A 20,595-nucleotide genomic window follows, 5' to 3' on the forward strand; every position below is an offset into this window, starting at 1 on the left:
CAACAGAACTATGGAAAAATAGAGAAGAGATGAAATATAAAATGGTTTAAAGGGGGGGAGGGCAGGTAGAGCTGGATAGAGGGGCAGGTGGAGATTGCCAAAAGATGTCATAGACAAAAGAACAAAGAGGTGTTGACGGTGGTGATATTAGCTGAGAAATGTGCTAATGGTGACATTAAGGGAAGAAAGCAGGACGAGCAAGGTACAGATAGCCCTAGTAGGGGTGGGGTGGGGGGAAGGGATCGAAATAGGCTAAAAGGTAGAGATAAAACAATGCATGGAAATACATTTAAAAATGATGGAAACAGGTGGGAAAAGAAACATATATATAAATTATTGGAAAAGGGGGCATTGGAAAGGGGTGGGGATGGAGGGGAGAGATCATGATCTAAAGTTGTTGAACTCAATATTCAGTCCGGAAGACTGTAAAGTGACTAGAGGTGCTGTTCCTCCAGTTTGCATTGAGCTTAACTGGAACATTGCAGCAGGCCAAGGACGGACATGTGGGCATGAGAGCAGGGTGATGTGTTGAAATGGCAAGCAACAGGGAGGCCTGGATCATGCTTGCGGACAGACCGAAGGTGTTCCGCAAAGCAGTCACCCAGTCTCTGTTTGGTCTCTCCAATGTAGAGCAGACCGCATTGGGAGCAGCGAATGCAGTAGGCTAAATTGAGGGAAGTGCAAGTGAAGTGCTGCTTCACTAGAAAGGATTGTTTGGGCCCTTGGACGGGAGGAGGGTGGAAGTAAAGGGGCAGGTGTTGCACGTTCTGCATGGTAAGGGGGTTGAGGTGGAGGGGGATGATGGAGGAGTGGACCAGGGTGTCCCGGATGGAACGATCTCTGCGGAATGCCGCCGTAGTGGGGGGTGAAGGGAAGATGTGTTTGGTGGTGGCATCATGCTGGAGTTGGTGGAAATAGCGGAGGATGACCCTTTGTATGCGATGGCTGGTGGGCTGATAAGTGAGGACAAGGGGGACCCTTTCATGGTTCTGGGAGGGAAAGGAAGGTGTGAGGGCGGATGTGCGGGAGATGGACTGGATTCGGTTGAGGGCCCTGTCAACCAACGTGGGTGGAAACACCTCAGTTAAGAAAGAAGGAAGATATGTCAGAGGAACTGTTTATGAAAGTGGCATCATCAGAACAGATGCGACGGAGGCGAAGGAACTGAGAGATTGGGATGGAGTGCTCACAGGAAACTGGGTGTGAGGAGCTGTAGTCAAGTTTTGCTTTTATCTAAGTACTTTGAGGAGCTGACTGAGGACAGCACAGTTAAACCCAGGCTCAAAGAAGCAATGTCACTTGTAGAAATGTGCTTGTGTCTATATTACAGGTGTTAACAAGGGAGGCACAGTACAATGTTTATTTCCTATCTTCACACACCTTTCACCCTTTTGCGAATATTGGGAAGTAATTTGTTTGAATCACGTGATAAAAAACCCCTCCAGAACCGAAATGCCTTGGGGTGGGATTTGACCCCGGAACTTCTGGCTCAGAGGTATTGACGCTATCTACTCGGTCGCACGACGTCCATAACCCAATGAATTAAATACCTCACACAATGTTAACAAAAACACACTCAACGGACACGAACTCCAATCTAGAATCGTAGACCAGTTCATAAAATTCAAAGTTCAAAATATTTATTGTGGAATTGCAGTTTGGGACACGTCTGATCCCAATAATTACAGTGTTTTATCATATAAACTGGTATAAATAACTTGTAGCGCCTCTCGCAGGCACCAATTTTTTTTCAATTTGAAACATATTCACATAATACAGCGACATATAAATATTAATCTCATAAATTAAATATTTAGAATTATATAATTATTTCATTATCATGTTATGTTGTACAAATATCATTCGGAGACTGGTAAACAGTATTGCGAAGTTGAACAATACATTCACTTCATAAAATTCCAAAATGTTTTAATTAACTAAAAAAAATTCATAGTCTTCATTATATATATATATAGAAAATCTTCAATTTCTTCTGCTGATTTGTGCCGTTATGGAAAGGATCTGTTGCAAACTGGCCCTGGTCTCAGAGCGGATTCTTTCCCAGGCACAGTCACTGAATCTCTGAAAAATGGAAACATTGAGGATAATGTATTAGAGAATGAGCAGATTTCAATGTGGTGAAATGAACTACATGCCAGCAATCAAACTGTCAATTATCAATTGTCCCACCTTCTGTTTGAGAAACTTTTCCAGCTTCCGAAAGTAATTGTGAATGGCGAAGTTACTCCTCATCTTGTGCTCTGATCCTGGTTCCCTGACACATTCTTCCAGCTCGCTGAGCTGCCGATCCAGGAGAAGACGGAAATTTTCCACCTTGTCCCGGGCCCATGTGACTGAGCCCAGGTTCATGCTGTAGATCTTGCTGATGTGACGCAGGGTTTGATGGACAATCTGGATCCTGTCCTGTGTCTGTGTAAAATATAAACAATGACATTAGAGAGGACATTTCTCATTTAATTGTTGTAATACAGATATACAGCTGTAAATATATAAGGTGCATAAACTTTAAAAAAAACAGCATCGTTGTTGCTAGTCATAAATTTAAAAACAAAAAGCTAAAAGCTACTGCGGATGCTGGAAATCCAAAACAAAAACAGAATTACCTGGAAAAACTCAGCAGGTCTGGCAGCATCGGCGGAGAAGAAATCAGTTAACGTTTCGAGCCCCCCCCCCCCTTTTTTTTCAATAATTTATATAGCTTCTTCTTTCCCCACCTATTTCCATTAGTTTTAAATCTAAACTAAAACATTGTTAGTCTTTCCACCCCACCCCCACTAGAGCTGTACTTTGAATATCCTGTCTTCCATTCTTAATTAGCACTTTTCTCAGACAAATGTCACCACCTTCGACACCTCTTTGACCATTTTGTCTGTGACATCTTTTGATTATCTGCTCATCTCCACAATCACCACACCCTCAATGTGCCTCTCCCCACCCCCGTCCCCCCCCGCTCCCACCCACCTTAAACCAATTTATATTTCTCCCTTCTTCTAACTATGCTTCAGTTCTGCCGATGGGCCATGAAGGCTCGAAACGATAACTGATTTCTTCTCCGCCGATGCTGCCAGACCTGCTGAGTTTTTCCAGGTAATTCTGTTTTTGTGCTAGTCATAATATTGATTGTCACCGAACTGGTTTCTAGCGCATTACACTGTGCCCAGCTAACGCGTTAATGTTTGCAATGTGCGCTAAATGGAGGGAAGAAGTCGAACCATTGCGCAGCGTGTTCGTTCGTCCACCAAAGCCCAACACCACATTTTCAGTCTCATGACAATCAACAAAATGATACAATCGTTTTAAAATCATTTACATTGTTCTGATCGTTGGGGATGTGGATACATTTCGCATAAATCTATTACACCTGACTGCATGAGCACAATGATGAAACAGTTTACAAAGTGCACACTCACCTCTAACCCCTTGACGAGCTGGTGCAGATCCAGGGATTTGGTTTTCAGTGATTCCCTCATTGTTGTACACTGGAATGGGAAGGACCCTCCCTACAACAGGACAGAATGACTGTCAGAACAGACTCCAAACACAGGCTTCACAACAGGTGGCTACTCTCAGAAATGCATCCTCACAAAATCACTACAGTCATCCACTGTAATTGAACAATCTGTTTAAAGATTTTACCTCTCACATATTTAACCGACCTGACTGAATCACTCTTAATGCAAATGTTACACACTTTTCACACACTTCGTTCATTATTTTGTTACTTCATTGTGAATCCCATCGATAAGATATTCCATAACGCTTGATGCCATTTTGGGAATAGAAAACGGATTAAATCTCAGCAATTCCTCGACAGGAGATTATCCTGAGGAGAATCTAACGCTTTAGAACGGTCACTCTGCACAAACTCACCATGTCCCTCAGGGACTTCTGAGCATCCTTGTTAAAAATTTCCTGTAATTGCAGCCTCTGGCAGTCCTGGCTTAGGGTCCCGGGCAACAAGATTAACAAAACCCACAGCCCCCAAACACTGGGAAAAACCATGTTTAAACAGTACAGGGTCATTACAGCAATGACACAAAGTGACTGGATCAGGGTTCGGCTGCGAACACAATATCAATACGAGCTGAACTCCTTCACTGTTGGGTTGAAAGGAATATTCCTTCTGGGTGAGACGTGTCCATTTTAAGGTGTCCATCAGGATATTCCTTTGACGTTACAAAAACGGATCGATTTTGTTTCTAACCGCGGTGTGTTTTCAGGGAATCTTAACTTATTTCCAGTCATTTCTACTTCATTTGAAACCTTTCACTTTCTGCTAATTAAACGAGAGAAAATTCTCTCTGATAAATTAGGACAAAAAAAGATTCTTCTATATTAAAAACCGGGCACACATTGCCCCAAATTTCACATCTGTTGCCCCTTTGCTCTCCAGAAGCAATTCATAAAATGTTATTTCATATGTTTTAAACCCTAAAATAAGGAACCATTTTACAACAGAAACTACTCCAGTCACAGTCACTGTAAACTGAAACTACTCTGGTTGTGTGTTTAACATATTAGGCTGGGTTCTGACAGGTAAGACTTACGGTTTGATGGGGCGGGGGAAAGTGAGAAGGAAATGGATTCAATGTGATTATGGAAGCTGCACAAAAAATCCTGGAATCTTATATAAAACGGTTGGATTTTCGCTGTGCTATCCCGATTCTGCAATTACAGACAAGCCCATCCGATTTCAGTACTGACTGAAAAACTCGATGGAATGGTGGGATTTGGCTTCCACTGTAACCGATCGGCCTGATAATCGGCGATTGCACATCTGAGTTTCTTCTCATCTCCCCTTCTAACCCATTTTCTGCCTCTCTCCTTCATCCCCAGAAACCAAACATTTTTTGGTCGAGCTGCTCAGTCTCTGATATTTCCACCCTTTATTTTGCACTTACATACCTGCCTCCTACATCATTGAGTGTGAGAATGTTTGTGAAGCAACCTCCTTCTGTTGGCTTTTTAATAGTCCATCACCATTCACGACTGGATACGGCAAGCATTTTTCAAAAAACATACCCTCCATTGCTGTGCCAAAGTTGGGGTGAAGTGGAACACGCAGTGGAAACTCCGTTATGGCCAAGAAAAAGACAAATGGCAAATATGTGGGCGAGACAGGTTTTTCTCTTGACTATATATAAAAGAAATCGTATGCAAGTTAAAACATTGATATTGTTTTAATTTTATGCATAGTTGTATGCGCTCCAACAGACACAGTTAAGCACAGCAATGCGACGCTGGACCAAAATCGAAATCTTAATGCAGATCACAGTTATACTCGTTCATTATTTTAGCTAATTAATTAAATCCCTCGATTTAGTCCACTGCATTCGCTGCTCCCAATGCGGTCTCCTCTACATTGGAGAGACCAAACGCAGACTGGATGACCGCTTTTCGGAACACCTTTGGTCTGTCCGTGAGCATGACCCAGGCCTTCCTGTCGCTTCCCATTTCAACACTCCACCCTGCTCTCATGCCCATATGTCCATTCTTGGCCTGCTGCATTGTTCCAGTGAAGCTCAACGCAAACTGGAGGAACAGCATCTCATCTTCCGACTAGGCACTTTACATCCTTCCGGACTTAATATTGAGTTCAACCACTTCAGATCATGAACTCTCTCCTCCATCCCCACCCACTTTCCGAACCCTCTTTTTTCTAATAATTTATATATATATTTATTTAAATATTTTTCTTTTCCCACCTATTTCTATTATTAATTTTAAAGTTATTTCCATCTATTGTTTTACCTCCTCCTTTTAGCCCATTTCGATGCCTTCCCCCTACCCCACCCACACGAGGGCCTTCTGTCATTGCTCGTCCTGCTTTCTACCCTTAATGTCACCATTAGCACATCCTTTAGTTAATATCGCCACCGTCAACACCCCTTTGTCCGTGTGTCTATGACATCTTTGGCAATCTCTTCTTTGCCTCCACCTATCCTTGGCCCTCTATCCCGCTCCACCTGACCCACTCCCCTCTAACGGCTTATATTTCATCTCATTTCTATTTTTCTCTAGTTCTGATGAAGAGTCATACGGACTCGAAACGTTAATTCTGTCTTCCCCTCCACAGGCGCTGTCAGACCTGTTTAGTTTTTCCAGCTATTTTTGTTTTTATTTTAGACTCTTAACATTGTTGTTAACCAATAAGTGGAAACGTAAGCTTTCTGGTCATTAATGATCATTGTATTTCACGAAATCTTTGTACATGCCATTTATTGGAAAGATTTTATCATCAATGTGTAGACAGGACACTAAGATGAATTTCCAGTGGAAAGCCCTCTCTCCACAAATTGCAGCGTTACTTTCTCGAGAGATACTGGACCAACATCCCCCTAAAAAAATCAGTTGACATTTGGCCGACTGAATGGCAACAAATCATTTTAGTTCCCCCTGAATATTTGCTCATTCTGCCCACACTGAAGGGAAACCTCAACTTTACAACCAGTAACTTTGACCTATTCTGACTGTCATTAAAGTTTTCGATATATGGAGGTTGTTGCTGATTTGTATTTGCTCTAATTTCGTTACCTTTTCTCTCCAACAATTTTCTTTATTTTCTATTCAGTTGACTTCAGTTTTGTGAATAATTCAAGCATTTTATGTCATGTAAAAATTAGCTAAATGTTTAACTCATAAAAGAATAAAACGGGCCGACGTAAATCTGAATTTAGAATGGCCGTGATCCCTTCAATAGATGTTTGTCTGGTGGTCGGTGAGCTCAGTTGGCTGGACGGCTGGTTTGTGATACAGAGTGATGTATTCCCGTCCCGGCTGAGGTCATTCATGAAGTGAGCCCCAGGTGCAACTCACCCTCACCTGAGGTGTGCTGACCCCCAGGTGCAACTCACCACCAGTCGTCTCTTCCTAATCCGACAGCAGCCTACGGTCCTCTGGGATTACGGAAACTTTCATTCAGGTGTTTGTCTGCCTCTTCACATTATTTTAAGGAAGTGAACATTGCAGACTGATTACACAGTCAAGTGAGAAAACTGACAATCCGTTTCAGAACAACGTGTCACGGTTGAAAAACGGTTAAACAGTCCAAAAAGAAATCGCTTCTACATTATTGTTCAAACTGATAGAGGAATTTGGTAGAACTACCGGTGCACAGTGACAGCGGTGTGGATTTGAACAACAATGTAAGTGCTTTGAGGAACTGACTGAGGACAGCACAGCTAAACACGGGCTCAAAGAAGCAATGCCACTTGTAGAAATGTGCCTGTGTCTATATTACAGGCGTTAACAAAGGAGGCGCAGTACAATATTTATTTCCTATCTTAACACACTTCCACCCTTTTGCGAATATTGGGAAGTAATTTGTTTGAATCACGTGATAAAACCTCCCTCCAGATCCGAAATGTCTTGGGGTGGGATTTGACCCCGGAACTTCTGGTTCAGAGGTATTGAGGCTATCGACTCGGTCGCACGACGTCCACAACCCAATGAATTAAATACCTCACACAATGTTAACAAAAACACACTCAACGGACACCAACACCAATCTAGAATCGTAGACCAGTTCATAAAATTCAAAGTTCAAAATATTTATTGTGGAATTGCAGTTTGGGACACGTCTGATCCCAATAATTACAGTGTTTTATCATATAAACTGGTAAAATAACTTTTAGCGCCTCTCGCAGGCACCAATTTTTTTTCAATTTGAAACATATTCACATAATACAGCGACATATAAATATTAATCTCATAAATTAAATATTTAAAATTATATAATTATTTCATTATCATGTTATGTTGTACAAATATCATTCGGAGACTGGAAAACAGTATTGCGTAGTTGAACAATATGTTCACTTCAAAAAATTCCAAAATGTTTTAATTAACTAAAAAAAATTCATAGTCTTCATTACATATATATATGAAAAATCTTCAATTTCTTCTGCTGATTTGTGCCGTTATGGAAAGGATCTGTTGCAAACTGGCCCTGGTCTCAGTGCGGATTATTTCCCAGGGACAGTCACTGAATCTCTGATAATGGAAACATTGAGGAAAATGTATTAGACAATGAGCAGATTTCAATGTGGTGAAATGAACTACATGCCAGTAATCACACTGTCAATTATCAATTGTCCCACCTTCTGTTTGAGAAACTTTTGCAGTTTCCGAAAGTAATTGTGAAAGGCGAAGTTTCTCCTCATCTTGTGCTCTGACCCTGGATCCCTGACACATTCTTCCAACTCGCTGAGCTGCCGATCCAGGAGAAGACGGAAATTTTCCACCTTGTCCCGGGCCCATGTGACTGAGCCCAGGTTCATGCTGTAGATCTTGCTGATGTGACGCAGGGTTTGATGGACAATCTGGATCCTGTCCTGTGTCTGTGTAAAATATAAACATGACATTAGAGAGGACATTTCTCATTTAACGGTTGTAATACAGATAAACAGCTGTAAATATATAAGCTGCATAAACTTTAAAAAACAGCATCGTTGTTGCTGGTCATAATATTGATTGTCACCGAACTGGTTTCTAGTGCATTACACTGTGCCCAGTTAACGCGTTAATCTTTGCAATTTGCGCTAAATGGAGGGAAGAATGTCGAACCATTCCGAAGCGTGTTCGTCCGTCCACCAAAGGCTCAACAGTACATTTTCAGTCTCATGACAATCAACAAAATGATACAATCGTTTTAAAATCATTTACATTGTTCTGATCGTTGGGGATGTGGATACATTTCGCATAAATCTATTACACCTGACTCCATGAGCACAATGATGAAACAGTTTACAAAGTGCACACTCACCTCTAATCCCTTGACGAGCTGCTGCAGATCCAGGGATTTGGTTTTCAGTGATTCCCTCATTGTTGTACACTGGAATGGGAAGGACCCTCCCTACAACAGGACAGAGTGACTGTCAGAACAGCCTCCAAACACAGGCTTCACAACAGGTGGCTACTCTCAGAAATGCATCCTCACAAAATCACTACAGTCATCCACTGTAATTGAACAATCTGTTTAAAGATTTTACCTCTCACATATTTAACTGACCTGACTGAATCACTCTTAATGCAAATGTTACACACTTTTCACACACTTCGTTCATTATTTTGTTACTTCATTGTGAATCCCATCGATAAGATATTCCATAACGCTTGATGCCATTTTGGGAATAGAAAACGGATTAAATCTCAGCAATTCCTCGACAGGAGATTATCCCGAGGAGAATCTAACGCTTTAGAACGGTCACTCTGCACAAACTCACCATGTCCCTCAGGGACTTCTGAGCATCCTTGTTAAAAACTTCCTGTAACTGCAGCCTCTGGCAGTCCTGGCTCAGGGTCCCGGGCAACAAGATTAACAAAACCCACAGCCCCCAAACACTGGGAAAAACCATGTTTAAACAGTACAGGGTCATTACAGCAATTACACAAAGAGACTGGATCAGGGTTCGGCTGCGAACACAATATCAACACGCGCTGAACTCCTTCACTGTTGGGTTGAAAGGAATATTCCTTCTGGGTGAGATGTGTCCATTTTAAGGTTCCATCAGGATATTCCTTTGACGTTACAAAAACGGATCGATTTTGTTTCTAACCGCGGTGTGTTTTCAGGGAATCTTAACTTATTTCCAGTCATTTCTACTTCATTTGAAACCTTTCACTTTCTGCTAATTAAACGAGAGAAAATTCTCTCTGATAAATTAGGACAAAAAAAGATTCTTCTATATTAAAAACCGGGCACACATTGCCCCAAATTTCACATCTGTTGCCCCTTTGCTCTCCAGAAGCAATTCATAAAATGTTATTTCATATGTCTTAAACCCTAAAATAAGGAACCATTTTACAACAGAAACTACTCCAGTCAGTCACTGTAAACTGAAACTACTCTGGTTGTATGTTTAACATATTAGGCTAGGTTCTGACAGGTAAGACTTACGGTTTGATGGGGCGGAGGAAAGTGAGAAGGAAATGGATTCAATGTGATTATGGAAGCTGCACAAAAAATCCTGGAATCTCATATAAAAAGGTCGGATATTCGCTGTAATATCCCGATTCTGCAATTACAGACAAGCCCATCCGATTTCAGTATTGACTGAAAAACTCGATGGAATGGTGGGATTTGGCTTCCACTGTAACCGATCGGCCTGATAATCGGCGATTGCACATCTGAGTTTCTTCTCATCTCCCCTTCTAACCCATTTTCTGCCTCTCTCCTTCATCCCCAGAAACCAAACATTTTTTGGTCGAGCTGCTCAGTCTCTGATATTTCCACCCTGTATTTTGCACTTACATATCTGCCTCCTACATCATTGAGTGTGGGAATGTTTGTGAAGCAATCTCCTTCTGTTGGCTTTTTAATTATCCATCACCATTCACGACTGGATACGGCAAGCACTTTTCAAAAAACATACCCTCCATTGCTGTGCCAAAGTTGGGGTGAAGTGGGACACGCAGTGTAAACTCCGTTATGGCCAAGAAAAAGACAAATGGCAAATATGTGGGCAAGACAGGTTTTACTCTTGACTATATAAAAAATAATTCGGATGCAAATTAAAACATTGATATTGCTTTAATTTTATGCATAGTTGTATGAGCACCAACAGACACAGTTAAGCAAAGCAATGCGACGCTGGGCCAAAATCGAAAACTTAATGCAGATCACAGTTATACTCGTTCATTAATTTAGTTAATTAATTAAATTCCTCGATTTAGTCCACTGCATTCGCAGCTCCCACTGCGGTCTCCTCTACATTGGAGAGACCAAACGCAGACTGCGTCTGTCAGTAAGCATGACCCAGGCCTCCCTGTCGCTTGCCATTTCAACACTCCACCCTGCTCTCATGCCCACATGTCCATCCTTGGCCTGCTGTATTGTTCCAGTGAAGCTCAACGCAAACTGGAGGAACAGCATCTCATCTTCCGACTAGGCACTTTACAGCCTTCCGAACTTAATATTGAGTTCAACAAATTCAGATCATGAACTCTCTCCTCCATCCCCAACCCCTTTCCGAACCCTCTTTTTTCTAATAATTTATATATATATTTATTTAAATATTTTTCTTTTCCCACCTATTTCTATTATTATTCTAAAATTTATTTCCATCTATTGTTTTATCTCCACCTTTTAGCCCATTTCGATCCCTTCCCCCTACCCCACCCACACGAGGGCCTTCTGTCACTTCCTCGTCCTGCTTTCTACCCTTAATGTCACCATTAGCACATCCTTTAGTTAATATCGCCACCGTCAACACCCCTTTGTCTTTGTGTCTATGACATCTTTGCAATCTCTTCTTTGCCTCCACTTATCCCTGGCCCTCTATCCAGCTACACCTGACCCACCCCCCTCTAACGGCTTATATTTCATCTCATTTCTATTTTTCTTTAGTTCTGATGAAGAGTCATATGGACTCGAACCGTTAACTCTGTCTTCCCCTCCACAGATGCTGTCAGACTTTAGTTTTTCCAGCTATCTTTTGTTTTTATTTTAGACTCTTAACATTGTTGTTAACCAGTAAGTGGAAACGTAAGCTTTCTAGTCATTAATGATCATTGTATTTCACGAAATTTTTGCACTTGCCTTTTATTGGAAAGATATTATCATCAATGTGTAGACAGGACACTAAGATGACTTTCCAATGGAAACCCCTCTCTCCACAAATAACAGCGTTACTTTCTCAAGAGGTACTGGACCAACATCCCCCTAAAACAATCAGTTGACATTTGGCCGACTGAATGGCAACAAATCATTTTAGTTCCCCCTGAATATCTGCTCATTCTGCCCACACTGAAGGGAAACCTCAATTTAACAACCAGTAACTTTGACCTATTCTGACTGTCATTAAACTTTTCGATATATGGAGGTTGTTGCTGATTTGTATTTGCTCTAATTTCGTTACCTTTTCTCTCCAACAATTTTCTTTATTTGCTATTCAGTTGACTTCAGTTTTGTGAATAATTCAAGCATTTTATGTCATGTAAAAATTAGCTAAATGTTTAACTCATAAAAGAATAAAAGGGGCCGACGTAAATCCGAATTTTGAATGGCCGTGATCCTTTCAATAGATGTTTATCTGGGGGTCGGTTAGCTCAGTTGGCTGGGCGGCTGGTTTGTGATACAGAGTGATGTATTCCCGTCCCGGCAGGCGTCATTCATGAAGGACCCGCCTGCTCACCCTCACCTGAGGGGTGCTGATCCCCAGGTGCGACTCACCACCAGTCCTCTCTCCCTAATCCGAGAGCATCCTACGGTCCTCTGGGATTACGGGAACTTTCATTCAGGTGTTTGTCCGCCTTTTCACATTATTTTAAGGAAGTGAACATTGCAGACTGATTACACAGTCAAGTGACAATCCGTTTCAGAACAATGTGTCCCGGTTGAAAAACGGGTAAATAGTTCAAAAATAAATCGCTTCTACATTATTGTTCAAACTCATAGAAGAATTTAGTAGAACTACCGGTGCACAGTGACAGCGGTGTGGATTTGAACAACAATGTAAGTGCTTTGAGGAGCTGACTGAGGACAGCACAGCTAAACATGGGCTCAAACATGCTATGCCATTTGTAGAAATGTGCCTGTGTCTATATTACAGGTGTTAACAAGGGAGGCGCAGTACAATATTTATTTCCTATCCTCACACACCTTCCACCCTTTTGCCAATAATGGGAAGTAATTTTTTGAATCACGTGATAATATCCTCCTCCAGATCCGAAATGTCTTGGGGTGGGATTTGACCCCGGAACTTCTGGTTCAGAGGTATTGACGCTTTCTACTCGGCCGCCCGACTTCCGTAACTCAATGAATTAAATATCTCACACAATGTTACCAAAAACACACCCAACGGACACGAACACCAATCTCGAATCGTAGACCACTTCACAAAATTCAAAGTTCAAAATATTTATTGTGAAATTGCAATTTGGGACACGTCTGATGCCAATAAATACAGTCTTCTATCATATAAACTGGTATAAATAACTTGTGGCGCCTCTCGCAGGCACCGATTTTTTTTTTCAATTTGAAACATATTCACACAATACATCGACATGTAAATATTAATCTCATAAATTAAATATGTAGAATTATATAATTATTTGATCATCATGTTTTGTTGTGCAAATATTCTTCTGAGGCTGGTAAACCTTCTTGCGTAGTTGAACAATATAATCCCTTCATAAAATTCCAAAATGTTTTAATTAAATAAAAAATTTTCATAGTCTTCATTACATATATATATGGAAAATCTTCAATTTCATCTGCTGATTTGTGCCGTAATGGAAAGGATCTGTTGCAAACTGGCCCTGGTCTCAGTGCGGATTCTTTCCCAGGCACAGTCACTGAATCCCTGAAAAATGGAAACATTGAGGAAAATGTATTAGAGAATGAGCAGATTTCAATGTGGTGAAATGAACTACATGCCAGCAATCACATTGTCAATTATCAATTGTCCCACCTTCTGTTTGAGAAACTTTTGCAGTTTCCGAAAGTAATTGTGAATGGCGGAGTTTCTCCTCATCTTGTGCTCTGACCCTGGTTCCCTGACACATTCTTCCAGCTCGCTGAGCTGCCGATCCAGGAGAAGACGGAAATTTTCCACCTTGTCCCGGGACCATGTGACTGAGCCCAGGTTCATGCTGTAGATCTTGCTGATGTGACGCAGGGTTTGATGGACAATCTGGATCCTGTCCTGTGTCTGTGTAAAATATAAACAATGACATTAGAGAGGACATTTCTCATTTAATTGTTGTAATACAGATATACAGCTGTAAATATATAAGCTGCATAAACTATAAAAAACAGCATCGATGTTGCTGGTCATAATATTGATTGTCACCAAATTGGTTTCTAGTGCATTACACTGTGCCTAGCTAACCCATTAATGTTTGCAATTTGGCCTAAATGGAGGGAAGAACGTCGATCCATTCCACAGCGTGTTCGTCCGTCCACCAAAGGCTCGACACTACATTTTCAGTCTCATGAAAATCAGCAAAACAACGCATTCGCCTTTAAAATCATTTACGTTGTCCTGATTGTCGGGGGTGTGGATACATTTGGCATAAATCTATTACACCTGACAGCATGAGCACAATGATGAAACAGTTTACAAAGTGCACACTCACCTCTAACCCCTTGACGACCTGGTGCAGATCCAGGGACTTGGTTTTCAGTGATTCCCTCATTGTTGTACACTGGAATGGGAAGGACCCTCCCTATAACAGGACAGAGTGACTGTCAGAACAGCCTCCAAACACAGGCTTCACAACAGGTGGCTACTCTCAGAAATGCACCCTCACAAAATCACTACAGTCATCCACTGTAATTGAACAATCTGCTTAAAGATTTTACCTCTCACATATTTAACTGACCTTCTGACTGAATCACTCTTCATACAAATGTTACACACTTTTCACACACTTCGTTCATTATTTTGTTCATTTATTGTGAATCCCATCGATAAGATATTCCATATCGCTTGATGCCATTTTGGGAATAAAAAAACGGATTAAATCTCAGCAATTTCACGACAGGAGATTATCCCGAGGAGAATCTAACGCTTTAGAACGGTCACTCTGCACAAACTCACCATGTCCCTCAGGGACTTCTGAGCATCCTTGTTAAAAACTTCCTGTAACTGCAGCCTCTGGCAGTCCTGGCTCAGGGTCTCGGGCAACAAGATTAACAAAATCCACAGCCCCCAAACACTGGGAAAAACCATGTTTAAACAGTACAGGGTCATTACAGCAATTACACAAAGAGACTGGATCAGGGTTCGGCTGCGAACACAATATCAACACGAGCTGAACTCCTTCACTGTTGGGTTGAAAGGAATATTCCTTCTGGGTGAGATGTGTCCATTTTAAGGTGTCCATCAGGATATTCCTTTGACGTTACAAAAACGGATCGATTTTGTTTCTAACCGCGGTGTGTTTTCAGGGAATCTTAACTTATTTCCAGTCATTTCTACTTCATTTGAAACCTTTCACTTTCTGCTAATTAAACGAGAGAAAATTCTCTCTGATTAATTAGGACAAAAAAAGATTCTTCTATATTAAAAACCGGGCACACATTGCCCCAAATTTCACATCTGTTGCCCCTTTGCTCTCCAGAAGCAATTCGTAAAATGTTATTTCATATGTTTTAAACCCTAAAATAAGGAACCATTTTACAACAGAAACTACTCCAGTCACAGTCACTGTAAACTGAAACTACTCTGGTTGTGTGTTTAACATATTAGGCTGGGTTCTGACAGGTAAGATTTACGGTTTGATGGGGCGGGGGAAAGTGAGAAGGAAATGGATTCAATGTGATTATGGAAGCTGCACAAAAAATCCTGGAATCTTATATAAAAAGGTCGGATTTTCGCTGTGCTATCCCGATTCTGCAATTACAGACAAGTCCATCCGATTTCAGTATTGACTGAACAACTCGATGGAATGGTGGGATTTGGCATCCACTGTAACCGATCGGCCTGATAATCGGCGATTGCACATCTGAGTTTCTTCTCATCTCCCCTTCTAACCCATTTTCTGCCTCTCTCCTTCATCCCCAGAAACCAAACATTTTTTGGTCGAGCTGCTCAGTCTCTGATATATCAGCCCTGTATTTTGCACTTACATAGCTGCCTCCTACACCATTGAGTGTGAGAATGTTTGTGAAGCAACCTCCTTCTGTTGGCTTTTTAATTGTCCATCACCATTCACGACTGGATACGGCAAGTGCTTTTCAAAAAACATACCCTCCATTGCTGTGCCAAAGTTCGGGTGAAGTGGGACACGCAGTGGAAACTCCGTTATGGCCAAGAAAAAGACAAAAGGCAAATATGGGCAAGACAGGTTTTACTCTTGACTATATATAAAATAAATCGTATGCAAATTAAAAGATTGATATTGTTTTAATTTTATGCATAGTTGTATGAGCTCCAACAGACACAGTTACGCAAAGCAATGTGACGCTGGACCAAAATCGAAAACTTAATGCAGATCACGGTTATACTCCAAAATCCACAAACAGAACTGTCCTGGCAGACCGATCGTGTCAGCCTGTTCCTGCCCCACGGAACTCATTTCTCGTTATCTTGACTCCCTTCTCTCTCCCCTCGTCCAGTCTCTTCCCACCTACATCCGTGATTCCTCTGACACCTTACGTCACATCAACAATTTCCAGTTCCCTGGCCCCAACCGCTTCCTCTTCACCATGGATGTCCAATCCCTCTACACCTCCATCCCCCACCAGGATGGTTTGAGGGCCCTTAGCTTCTTCCTTGAACAGAGGCCCCAACAATCCCCATCCACCACTACTCTCCTCTGTCTGGCTGAACTTGTTCTCACACTGAACAATTTCTCCTTTAACTCCTCTCACTTCCTTCAAATAAAAGGTGTGGCTATGGGTACCCGCATGGGCCCCAGCTATGCCTGTCTCTTTATGGGGTATGTGGAACATTCCTTGTTCCAGTCCTACTCTGGCCCCCTCCCACAACTCTTTCTCCGGTACATCGATGATTACTTCGGTGCTGCTTTATGCTCTCCTCTGGACCTGGAAAAATTTATTAATTTTGCTTCCAATCTCCACCCCTCCATCATTTTCACATGGTCCATCTCTGACACTTCTCTTCCCTTCCTTGACCTCTCTGTCTCAATTTCTGATGATAGACTGTCCACCAATATCCATTACAAGCCTACCGACTCCCACAGCTACCTCGACTACAGCTCCTCACAACCCGCCTCTTGTAAAGACTCCATCCCATTCTCTCAGTTCCTTCGCCTCCGTCGCATCTGTTCTGATGACGCTACCTTCAAAAACAGCTCCTCTGACATGTCCTCCTTCTTCCTTAACCGAGGTTTTCCATCCACGGTCGTTGACAGGGCCCTCAACCGTGTCCGGCCCATATCCCGCGCATCCTCCCTCACGCCTTCTCCTCCTTCCCAGAAACATGATAGGGTCCCCCTTGTCCTCACTTATCACCCCACCAGCCTCCGCATTCAAAGGATCATCCTCCGCCACTTCCGCCAACTCCAGCATGATGCCACCATCAAACACATCTTCCCTTCACCCCCCCTGACGGCATTCTGTAGGGATCGTTCCCTATGGGACACCCTGGTCCACTCCTCCATCACCCCCTACTCCTCAACCCCCACTTATGGCACCTCCCCATGCCCACGCAGAAGATGCAACACCTGCCCCTTCACTTCCTCTCTCCTCACCGTCCAAGGGCCCAAATACTCCTTTCAAGTGAAGCAGGAATTCACTTGCATTTCCCCTAACTTAGTCTACTGTATTCGGTGCTCCCAATGCGGTCTCCTCTACATTGGAGAGACCAAATGCAAACCGGGCGACCGTTTTGCGGAACACCTGCGGTCTGTCCGCAACAAAGACCCAAACCTCCCTGTCGCTTGCCATTTTAACACTCCACCCTGTTCTCTTGCCCACATGTCTGTCCTTGGCTTGCTGCATTGTTCCAGTGAAGCCCAACGCAAACTGGAGGAACAGCACCTCATCTTCCGTCTAGGTACTTTACAGCCTTCCGAGCTGAATATTGAATTCAACAACTTTAGATCTTGAACCCCCCCTCCCCCCATCCCCACCCCGTTTCTGCCCCCTCCCCCCTCCTTTTTTTTCAATAATTTATATAGATTCTTCTTTCCCCACCTATTTCCATTATTTTTAAATCTAAAACTAAAACCTTGTCAGTCTGTCCACCCCACCCCCACTAGAGCTGTACTTTGAATATCCTGTCTTCCATTCTTAATTAGCACTTTTCTTAGACAAATATCACCACATTCAACACCTCTTTGACCCTTTTGTCTGTGACATCTTTTGCCTATCACTGCTTATCTCCACAATCACCACACCCTCAACGTCTCTCTTCCCTCCCCGCCCCACCACCCCACCCCACCTTAAACCAGTTTATATTTCTCCCTTGTCCTAACTATGCTTCAGTTCTGCCGAAGGGCCATGAAGGCTCGCAACACTAACTGATTTCATCTCCGCCGATGCTGCCAGACCTGCTGAGTTTTTCCAGGTAATTCTGTTTTTGTTCACAGTTATATTCATTCATTATTTTAGTTAATTAATTAGATCCCTCGATTTAGTCCACTGCATTTGCTGCTCCTAATGCGGTCTCCTCTACATTGGAGAGACCAAACGCAGACTGGGTGACCGCTTTGCAGAACACCTTTGGTCTGTTCCCAGACCTCCCTGTCGCATGCCATTTCAACACTCCACCCTGCCCTCATGCCCACATGTCCGTCCTTGGCCTGCTGCAGTGTTCCAGTGAAGCTCGACACAAACTGGAGGAACAGCATCTCATCTTCCGACTAGGCACTTTACAGCCTTCCGGACTTAAAATTCAGCTCAACAACTTCAGATCATGAACTCTCTCCTCCAGCCCCACCCACTTTCCGATCCCTCTTTTTTATAATAATTTATATTTATGTTTATTTAAATATTTTTCTTTCACCACTTATTTCTATTATTATTTTTAAATTTATTTCCATCTATTGTTTTATCTCCACCTTTTAGCCCATTTCGATCCCTTCCCCCTACCCCAACCCCACGCGGGCCTTCTGTCACTTGCTCGTCCTGCTTTCTACCCTTTATGTCACCATTAGCACATCCTTTAGTTAATATCACCACCGTAAACACCCCATTGTCCTTTTGTCTATGACATATTTGGCAATCTCTTCTTTGCCTCCACCTATCCCTGGCCCTCTATCCAGCACCACCTGACCCACCCACCTCTAACGGCTTATATTTCATCTCATTTCTATTTTTCTTTAGTTCAGATGAAGAGTCATACGGACGCGAAACGTTAACTCTGTCTTCCCCTCCACAGCCGCTGTCAGACCTGTTTAGTTTTTCCAGCTATTTTTTGTTTTTATTTTAGACTCTTAACATTGTTGTTAACCAATAAGTGGAAACGGAAGCTTTCTGGTCATTAATGATCATTGTATTTCACGAAATCTTTGCAGATGCCATTTATTGGAAAGATATTATCATCAATGGGTAGACAGGACACTAAGATCAATTTCCAATGGAAACCCCTCTCTCCACAAATAGCAGCGTTACCTTCTCAAGAGATACTGGACCAACATCCCCCTAAAACAATCAGTTGACATTTGGCCGACTGAATGGCAACAAATCATTTTAGTTCCCCCTGAATATCTGCTCATTCTGCCCACACTGAAGGGAAACCTCAATTTAACAACTAGTAACGTTTACCTATTCTGACTGTCTTTAAACTTTTCGATATATGGAGGTTGTTGCTGATTTGTATTTGCTCTAATTTCGTTACCTTTTCTCTCCAACAATTTTCTTTATTTTCTATTCAGTCGACTTCAGTTTTGTGAATAATTCAAGCATTTTATGTCATGTAAAAATTAGCTAAATGTTTAACTCATAAAATAATAAAACGGGCCGATGTAAATCCGAATTTAGAATGGCCGTGATCCCTTCAATAGATGTTTGTCTGGGGGTCGGTTAGCTCAGTTGGCTGGGCGGCTGGTTTGTGATACAGAGTGATGTATTCCCGTCCCGGCAGGCGTCATTCATGAAGGCCCCGCCTGCTAACCCTCGCCTGAGGTGTGCTGACCCCCAGGTGCAACTCACCACCAGTCCTCTCTCCCAAATCCGAGAACAGGCTACGGTCCTCTGGGATTACGGAAACTTTCATTCAGGTGTTTGTCCGCCTCTTCACCTTATTTTAAGGAAGCGAACATTGCAGACTGATTACACAGTCAAGTGAGAAAACTGACAATCTGTTTCAGAACAATGTGTCCCGGTTGAAAAACGGTCAAATAGTTCAAAAAGAAATATCTTTTTCATTATTGTTCAAACTAATAGAGGAATTTGGTAGAACTACCGGTGCACAGTGACAGCGGTGTGGATGTGAACAACAATGTAAGTGCTTTGAGGAGCTGGCTGAGGACAGCACAGCTAAACACGGGCCCAAAGAAGCAATGCCACTTGTAGAAATGTGCCTGTGTCTATATTACAGGTGTTAACAAGGGAGGCTCAGTACAATATTTATTTCCTAACTTCACACACCTTCCACCCTTTTGCGAATATTGGGAAGTAATTTGTTTGAATCACGTGATAAAATCCTCCTCCAGATCCGAAATGTCTTGGGGTGGGATTTGACCCCGGAACATCTGGCTCAGAGGTATTGACGCTTTCTACTCGGCCGCACGACGTCCGTAACACAATGAATTAAATATCTCACACTATGTTAACAAAAACACACCCAACGGACACCAACACCCATCTAGAATCGTAGACCACTTCATAAAAATCAAAGTTCAACATATTTATTGTGAAATTGCATTTTGGGACACGTCTGATGCCAATAAATAGTCTTTTATCATATAAACTGGTATAAATAACTTGTAGCGCCTCTCGCAGGCACCGATTTTTTTTCAATTTGAAACATATTCACATAATACATCGACATATAAGTATTAATCTCATAAATTAAATATTTAGAATTATATAGTTATTTCATCATCATGTTATGTTGTACAAATATTCTTCTGAGACTGGTAAACCTTCTTGCGTAGTTGAACAATATAATCCCTTCATAAAATTCCAAAATGTTTTGATTAAATAAAAAATTTTCATAG

At 42.1% G+C, this 20,595-nt stretch overlaps 1 protein-coding gene across 1 annotated transcript; it reads right to left on the reverse strand.

The window, feature by feature from the left end:
• Positions 1–7,914: 7,914 nt before the first annotated feature.
• Positions 7,915–9,377, reverse strand: LOC144667773 (interferon alpha-21-like). The gene is made up of 4 exons (XM_078529218.1): positions 9,246–9,377; positions 8,786–8,875; positions 8,121–8,360; positions 7,915–8,013 (listed from the first exon to the last, which is right to left on the reverse strand). The coding sequence occupies exons 1-4, from the start codon at positions 9,375–9,377 to the stop codon at positions 7,915–7,917; spliced, it is 561 nt and encodes a 186-aa protein (XP_078385344.1).
• Between the last annotated feature and the right edge of the window lie 11,218 nt (positions 9,378–20,595).

The sequence above is a fragment of the Cetorhinus maximus genome, chromosome 25 (assembly GCF_964194155.1).
Source record: "Cetorhinus maximus chromosome 25, sCetMax3.hap1.1, whole genome shotgun sequence".
NCBI lineage: Eukaryota > Metazoa > Chordata > Chondrichthyes > Lamniformes > Cetorhinidae > Cetorhinus > Cetorhinus maximus.

Bases quoted from the DNA above. Each gene is read 5' to 3' on its own strand.
- LOC144667773 (XM_078529218.1), bottom strand. From the start codon at position 9,377: ATGGTTTTTCCCAGTGTTTGGGGGCTGTGGGTTTTGTTAATCTTGTTG. The intron at 8,876-9,245 runs GTGAGTTTGTGC...GTCCTGTTGTAG, and splicing joins AGAAGTCCCTGAGGGACATG to GGAGGGTCCTTCCCATTCCA. The intron at 8,361-8,785 runs GTGAGTGTGCAC...TATTTTACACAG, and splicing joins AGCTCGTCAAGGGATTAGAG to ACACAGGACAGGATCCAGAT.